The following is an 8,579-nucleotide window of genomic DNA, read 5'->3' on the forward strand; positions in this document are numbered from 1 at the left end:
CCCCCGATAGTGCTTCGTCTTGTATGTGCGATCCGCCTCAAAGAATTTCTCTTCTCTAACCAGCACTATTCTATTGCTGTCTGAGCTTTCATTGCGATGCACCAGCCTTGACTGTATTGTGCGCCCTCGCGGTTCTCATACTCCGACTCACTCCGAAGTCGCTACTCCATCGCATGCTGCACTTCCCTCTATACCTTTTCACCGCAATATCTGTTCCCGGCAGGATAGAAGCCAAATGACTTATCTTAGTTAGAAGTCACCATCAAGGGTACCACCGCTCGTGAAAGCTGTCTATGTTAAAGTACGTCTGTTTGCTGCCAGCTTTTAGCGATAGAGTAAACGTCACGCCGCCGTATGTCATACCTATGTTACACTTCAATGGCAAATATGACGTCCTGCACCTCGTGCTTGCGGCAAATATGTCTGTCCGTATGTATATATATATATATATCATAATTAGCATTAATGTACTAGTGGTAGTGATGTTGGCGGCAACAGCGATGATGGCGATGGCCGTGCCATGGTGGAGCATGGATGGGCCAGGCTTAGACAAATGAAAAAGAGTAGATTTTTGTTCACACATCTTCTCTTGACATCGTGAGTTCGTTAAATCATTTGAACTTATTGACAAACGCCCTCTATCGTCGATTAGCTATGGACGCCAAAAGCTTTCGTTTTCCCTGTGAAGTATACTGCTACCTTATGAAATAGCCGATGATGATTCCGCCAACCTTAGTTTCTAAATAAAACACATCGCAACTGATCATTCAATTATATGTACATAGTTTATTCAGAAGTACGTTACTCATATCACATTACATCGATTACGTTAACCTACGTATATATATATATAATCTGATAAGTTCAGTTGAAAGCTTGTTATGTACATAGTTTGTCTCTAAGCTTGAATCGCTTGCCCGTCGGCTTTCAGCGCGGCAGTCCGACGAGCTCGCACTTCGCTAGCAGCAACCAGTCAGAAAGGACATCGTTTGGCCAAATAAGCTGACTAGTAGCCATTGTAACGCAGCAGCGATCGCGTCTCGTCAGCGGGCACCAGCACGCTTAGTCACTGTACCATATAAATATGGAGCGCATTGTTTTAATCAATTGTGTACGCAAATATCTACCTATGCGCTTTGTTTATCGGATATCTCAGCTCGTAGTGTGATACAGGAGCGAGGAGTGCGTTTGAGGCTCCTCCCGCTGAAACAATCCCTTCGGTGTATCAAATCGACTTAAGCTTGACTCATCAGCGAGCACGCTAAAAATATCGGTAGTCATCATTGAACGAAGCTACAGTTTTTATTCCATGAACACACCGTTCTAGTAGACGTGTATTAAGCGAATACCGTTATTAATTGAGCCAGCTCTGTTATCTGCACCACCGATTATTTCTCCTCGGACAATAGCAGTTTCCCATAATGTATCTAGGACTACCTGTCTGCTTGCTCTTTGGTCCTTCTCATTCATGTTTTAAACTGTTCACAATTTCAAATAATGCTAAAGATAGGTACGTTATTAGGATCATATTAAAACAGATTTGGTAGCACGGATTGAGCGAATGTGGAAATGTGTCGACTTCTATCGTACTATCAGACCTATCCATAATAGTACAATCACTGTACACGTGCAAAACGCACGTGCGCAATCAACCTGTGGCGTAGTCAGATTTCCGTTGGGATCATCTGTAAGAGAATCCTATTTTGTACACCCACGTCCTGGGGGCAATAGAAAGCCTTAGCCATTAGAGATCCGCTTTCCTTCTACGAGGGACAGGAACAATGCGTGGGGTACCGGAGATACTCACCGAATCTAGAGAACACAGTTCTGTATCATAAAATGTAATGGTCGTTAAAATTGTTTCACAATACGAATATAGTATTACTTTGCCAAACTGCGTGCGGACATCAACGACCTGCCGCTGGTGGGGACCATTGGCCCTGTTGCAAATTAGGACTGTGATACCGCTGCGGCACTTGTGTGGTTGCAGAGAGATATTTCGGAGACGCGTGCGGTACAAATGCTTCAGGCGGTGGACTAAAATAGCCACCGTCCGTTCCGTAGCCATACCTGAAATACAAAGAACGGTTGTCTTATGCACGAATCGTATGCCAGCTAACCAAAACAGCAAGGGCATTGAACTAGTGCCCCCTAATATGAATCTGTTGAAAGGTATGCCTAACGAACCGAAAATGGTGAGATACTCGAGTTTCAATCTACACTAAGCTATGCTTCAACACAGCTTCAATAGATTCGATTACGAAGTAACCTGTTGAAGATATTTTCAAGTAAACACAAGTGCAAAGTGTTAGCTAGATCAACGCTTCATGCTAATCGAGGGTGTCTACGAAAAGTGACCAAAACCAACCTACGTAGACGTAGGCTGGGCTATTGAACAGTCAAAAACGCCACGAACCTAACAGGCGTATAGTCCAGCTGATCTGGATGAGGGTGAGCTGCTGTGTGTGCAAGGGACCAGATTTTCGGTTTAGGTAGACTGGTTTGCTCCGACGAGGGAATTGACATAGGCACTCCACTAGGGATATTACACAAGGTTGACATTGCAGCGGTAAGTCCGGCTGGTACGGGACTACTACTGTAAGGACCAGGAATGGGGCCGGTAGAACCTTGAGGGACGCCAGGAAGGGCTCCAGCGATCCCAAGCCCAGGCGACGCGAAGCATCGATTGTAAGGAACTCCTATGGCCGATTCAGATTCAAACAGTGTAGACGGAGGAACTATTGGCTTATTATCCAAGCCTATTCTCGATCTCAAATAAGCACCAGAGTCGCTCCGGATCGAATCTGGAAACAAATTAAAAATCAGTTGACGCTACTACGAGATACAACTAATTCAATATACTCTGCCATGTAACCGTAGACGCTCTTGCCTCTTAAACTACCTACAATACCTGTAGTATTAATGGTGCGCTAAAAAAATACAACGCGTTTCTGGTGTCTTATGATAAGAGAAATAAGAAATCTAGCTCCGACTGCATATATTACACATCGAGGCAGTGGCTCGGACGACCGAACTTGTGGTACGAAGACCCGCTGCTTTGAATCCAGCGACACATAGATACGATACAGTGTGTGTTAATAATAATAATAATAAAAGTTTTTTTCTAAATTACATAATAAGAAATTTGCTGCTATCTGCTGTATGTACAACTATACAAAAGCGTTTTTTTATTCAATTACATATGGAAAAACAGTCGCTCACGTTCAAATATAAAACGGAAACAAGTGCAAGAAGGGCAACCTCTTCCGGTTAGCTAGTGAGTCTCATTGCTTTCATTGTCTAGACGGGCGTCATCTCGCTCGCTTATCCAAGCTCGAGCTTAGAGATACAACAGCAGTCTGCCATGATATTATTACTAATTCAATGCACCCTGCCGGTCGCTTTGCGCTTATCCAGCAGCCGTATGCACTAATCAACGCCGACCCCGGAGAAGCAAGGCGCTCCTATTTCCCTAGTCGCGAAGATAACTCGACCAGAGAGTCGGCAGCAGCGGCGGGGGCCCAAGAACGACGAACGTGTGATATCTCTAATGAGATAAGTGCTCGCCTCTCGACTGCTAAGTGTCTCCGCGCAGAAGGCCTGTCTGTGTCCCTACCTCCAACAGGACTATGTGAGCTCGCAAATGAGATATTGCAATGTTGGGCCCGTTTATATAACATCAATAGCTTTCAAAAGCACAGGGTCCTTTGTACAACGCACACACGATAGAGCATCACGCAATATACTCAAGGTTTATATGGCTTCTAAAGGAAACAGCTAAGTATAAGGTGAATTCAAACAAAATGAGCTACCTTGTGTGAAAAAAGTTTTAGCAAGAGCACAATAGCGCTTGTTGTCTGTTTGACGTAAAACTTTAACATACAAACAATTTATAAATGAAAATTACCTAAAACGTAATAAATTCGTAAATCAAATTCTTGGTTTGGTCGGTTCGTTCGAACTTAATACGATGAAGACGCGTGCTCTATTCGCGGTATTTTGTCTTCAACAGCTTTCCACTCAGTCGCTAAAAATTGAAAGAGTAAAATAATCAATAAAATACAGTACTGTATACCAAATACGTAACGGAACTGACCATGGTCATTCGAAGACAGCTGATCCTTGTGATCTTCTTTTATCCGGTTAATCATTGTTCTCTCGTTCCGATGGCTATGGTCGCCACCATGATGGGTAGTGTCAACGGAAATTCTCAAATCGGCTGGTCCGACGGCACTCATGCCAGCAGAAGGCGCTGCCGATCCACTGGCGACTTCCCTCCCTGATCCTCCAATCTTCACTGCTTCATTGTCATGCTCTCGCTCGTCATCGTTTAGATCATCATCGTCGTCGTCGTCGTCGTCGTCGCCGTCGCCGTCGCCGTCGCCGCCGCCGCTGCCGCCGCCAACATCGTTTTCGTCGTCAGTTCGAGTTTTTCTCTCCGAGTCTCCTCCTCCATTTCCAGTCCCAGCATTGCTCTCTGCGGGTCTGAAAAATTTAATTATACCTGTCTACTAACTAGCTTCAAATATTGTATTGATTTATCGTTCTTTAGATGATTAATGTACTAAAATGCTCATTTTGTGTGCGTCCACAACAGCATTGCGTACGATTGAATTGTAGGCACAACATGCACGCATATACGGCCTTGTCGTACATGCTGAGCAGAGAGTATTCTGAGGTCGTGCAGACACTTCGGCCAAGTAAATGTATCTAACAAAAAATTACTTTGTTTGCACCAACTATATTCTAGTTGACATTGCAGGAAAAATCGGATCTAGAAAAAAATCGCAAATAATCAACGGCCAAATACACACATTTTGTTAGTAAGGTAAATTTAATGTGAACGTAATTTTTATTTCGTTTTATATGTCGCGTTTGTGCTTACTTGTTTCGGGGCTCCCACGTCATTTTGTTTTCTTTTTTGAGGCGTCGTCGCGCGTTCGCAAACCATGTGGACACCTGGTTAAGATATATAAGGAGATTTATAATGTAGGCAATAGGCGGAATGTTACTGAGTCTTCTACCAGCAAAAGTGATTTTTCGGGAAAATCGGGTAAAAAAATAACCGTTTCTGTTTATGTACGGACCGTACAGCTTGGCGGCGTCCAGTGGATTCATTTATTCCGATTTAAATTAGTTCATTTGTGTTATTCACTTATTAAAACAGACGTTGACCATCCGTTATTTAAGATTGCATTGATTTATCTAGTCCCAGCTATTGCTATTGATTCCCTGTCAAGAGATAGTTGTACGCTATCGTGCACCTGAGTTAATGTCATCTTGGTGATAATGGCAAGCATAATCTTCTCGCCCTTTGATGGATACGGGTTCTTCCTATGCTCGTAGAGCCACGCTTTCAACGTGTTTGTCGTTTCGCGGGTCGCATTTTTCCGACGCGCCGCAGCATCCATTGTAGGCGAATACCTAAAATTGGGTCAATTTCCGAACCGGAAATAATAGGTTAAAAGTACTTCTTCGGCCGTAGAACGGACAGTCTCAACTGCCCCATTTTCTTCTTTGCTTTGTGTAGTAACATATTTGGATCTGTAATAGATCCGAACGTTGTGACACAATGGCACCACACACTTGAAGTCGCACCCGTGCTGATGGGATTTTTTTTAATATTTACGCGGACAGAGACCATTAAAGCTCTTCAACTAGCTCAATTACGAAGGTCGTCCAGCTCCCCCAAATAGAATACATAGAACAGACTCGTGACATCGCATGTGAACGCGAAATCTCTCACGGGGGGTTTGAAATTCGGAAGCAGACATCATTCAACCTTATCGTCCGATCGCACTTTGCTACCCTTACGAAAAGTTGCAATTACTTTTTTATTGGAAGTAGTGCGAGCGCTATTAGCTTGCGACGGATTGGTAAATGGAGGTAGGTAGGTAGGTGTAATCAAAGTGAGTAAACGAGCCGATATTTTATGACGTACCTATGCAAGTCGCGGGGGTTAAGAAACGTACGACTTTAACGATCCAAAAAAAAGACTAACATATTTTCTTCTAGCTTGATTTCACCCTGCACCTATTTTTCTCGTTTTTCTATTTAGCGCCTGCTGGAGATCAGATCTAATCGATAAAATCTCTTTAGGTGACTATCTACTGCTATGAGCCGCTATAGAGAACATTTTGTATTAGGGATACTGCATTATCTACCATACACTGCAGGCAGTAGTACAAATATTTTGGGACCGGTTCGCTTTGTTGAAGCAGAATGAAGCTATAACGCGGCTAAGCTTCGTAGCCGATTTGTTTAGGAACTGATGAATGATGCACAGTGAAGCTATCGTGTGTTACCTACTCACAGTTGTTGGTACGGTGCCTCTGTATAAAAATATAGATGTACAATCTCTTGACTTCGATCTGCCCGAAAACAAGAAATGGTCTTTCACGCTCGTTAAACTTACCCATTTGCTCCTCCGTAAGGTTGAGCGTAGACCGCGAACGTAGCCGCCGTATAAGGATCGTACGAGAGGGCGTGAGCCGACGACGGATTATGAGCTTGAGCAAACGTTGTTCCATCCGATCCTGGGGGGGTCCACGGTCCAACGGGGGCTACGCACGTGGGATAGAAACCTCCCGAAGTAGACATCGGTGCACTCATCGGACTACCAGCAGCGTGATGGCCCATGGTGGCATGGTGGGTGCCAACCACCGGATAAACGGAGGAGCCACCTTCGCAACCTCCCCCGTATCTGGGAGAACCAGCATTCATTCTTAAATGAGATACAAATAAGTATAGTGGTCTACTGTTATCTGAAAATTTCAAATGCCGAGCTATCGTACTAACTGACTGGCCTATAATCAGTCTAGAGGATCCAGACAACTGAATCATTCACTTTAACCACAATATATGTTTTATTCAGTAATCAGTAATAAAGTTTCAATTATATGACCTACGTATTATGAAGCTTGAATTTACGAGTTGGTCAGGTATTTGATACATTAACAAAGATACCTAGTCACTATCGATGCCCATTTTGTTTCGCCCCACAGATTTCGGGTCGCATAAAAATCTTAAAAGCCACAAGTACCGACTAATAGGAAAATCGTAGTAAAGGCATCGTAGAATCAAGTCGTCATTGGGTAATCAGGAATTTATCCCTCTTCATTTAAACAAATTCAAAAAAATAGGGATCGAGCGAAAAAGCTTTGCGGACCAGTTTAATAAATACTTGTTTCAATATATAAAGAAGTTGTGTGTGATCATGTATCTAATCTGTTCCGATCGCTTAGTGTTCTTCTTATTAGAACGTTCGCTTGGGTCCAGCTGTTTGTAATACGCTTGTCAGGTCACAAATTGCAGTAACGCTTATGCAATAATACACTACAGTTCCTGTATCTTGAAAGACTGAACATCAATCCAACGTCCGTTTAAACAACAGCAAAAGGCACACGTATGCAGTCCGAGAGCTCGTAAAGTTCGTGGACAATGGACAGGCGATTGTGACTCTTCATCATTCTAAGCTTCAGCAGCTCCAAAAGTTAATTTTTACTTCGACAGAAGCAAAACTTCAACGAGATGGTCGAATGTGACACCGAAACCAATTGTACGAGCAGTGGCGTCCAAGAATGAAGTATCTCGCGAGGCTTCGGGGCGAATCAATAAAATAGGGGCATTCGAATCAATAATGCTGTTATGCCAAAGTGGTCCTTTTTTGCGAGTGATCCCGCCATAGTGGCGCAATTTTCAAAATATCGATTTGCGTCGTTATAGTAAACTTTTATATAGGAAGACCATACTATATATACCAGAGAGGCAACGAATCGATACTGATCTGAATCTCAGTTTAAGTTTGAACATGGAATTAACATGTTCCATTCTGATATAGTCGCTTAAACAATACCGTTGCAACAAAAACATGTACGCCTAAAGCGGCATTTTCTATGTTTCGTAAATATTGTCAAGCAGAAAATGCAAACAACCCTATGTTTTTTATTTACTATCCATCCTGGAGCTCACTATTTTCTCTGTACCGTATTTACTTTTGACCAAGAGTTATGTAACGGTTGCGATCGTTGAAATATTCCAAGATATTGCAAGTTTGCGCCCTCTATATAAAATGATGACGAAATTACTGCACTTGTTTTTAATAAACATTATCTACACAGCTTCTTCTCTTATTGCTACTGATAACAAGTATTATCCTAGTTTACTAATGTAGTGCTAGCTATGTACTGGGCAACACAGAACGTTATCGATTGGCTACCGGCACGCAACCCTGGGAAGTTTTTCACTGGAGAAAATAACGCCTTTAGACAGGCATATCTGTTTTTTAGTTAGCATGCATGCAATTTACGCACTTATGTATATGTATATTCAGAATAATAGAATAGGTACTAAGTAACGCAATATGCTATTTGTCACTGTAAATAAAGTATTAGCGGTGGAGGTCGCTTGAGGGATCATTAAACGGTCAACAGCGACACATGCGGCCCATAAACTTATCTATCTATCTATCTATCTATCTATCTATCTATCTATCTATCTATCTATCTATCTATCTATCTATCTATCTATCTATCAATATCTATCTATCTGTCTATCTATCTATCTATCTGTCTATCTAT

General features: G+C 42.6%; 1 protein-coding gene across 1 annotated transcript in view; it reads right to left on the reverse strand.

Annotated features, from left to right (window-relative positions):
• Positions 1-766: 766 nt before the first annotated feature.
• The window catches only part of LOC111261779 (uncharacterized), an 11,594-nt gene continuing 3,781 nt past the window's right edge, over positions 767-8,579 (reverse strand). The window contains exons 2-7 of the mRNA XM_022835528.2: positions 6,416-6,724; positions 5,265-5,424; positions 4,886-4,959; positions 4,097-4,485; positions 2,417-2,804; positions 767-2,070 (exon numbers count right to left, since the gene is read on the reverse strand). Coding sequence (XP_022691263.1) covers positions 1,908-2,070; positions 2,417-2,804; positions 4,097-4,485; positions 4,886-4,959; positions 5,265-5,424; positions 6,416-6,723 — 1,482 coding nt within the window. The 5' untranslated portion in view covers position 6,724 and the 3' untranslated portion in view covers positions 767-1,907. The remainder of the gene's footprint in view (positions 2,071-2,416; positions 2,805-4,096; positions 4,486-4,885; positions 4,960-5,264; positions 5,425-6,415; positions 6,725-8,579) is intronic.

This window comes from Varroa jacobsoni, unplaced genomic scaffold (assembly GCF_002532875.2).
Source record: "Varroa jacobsoni isolate VJ856 unplaced genomic scaffold, vjacob_1.0 scaffold_594, whole genome shotgun sequence".
Lineage (NCBI taxonomy): Eukaryota > Metazoa > Arthropoda > Arachnida > Mesostigmata > Varroidae > Varroa > Varroa jacobsoni.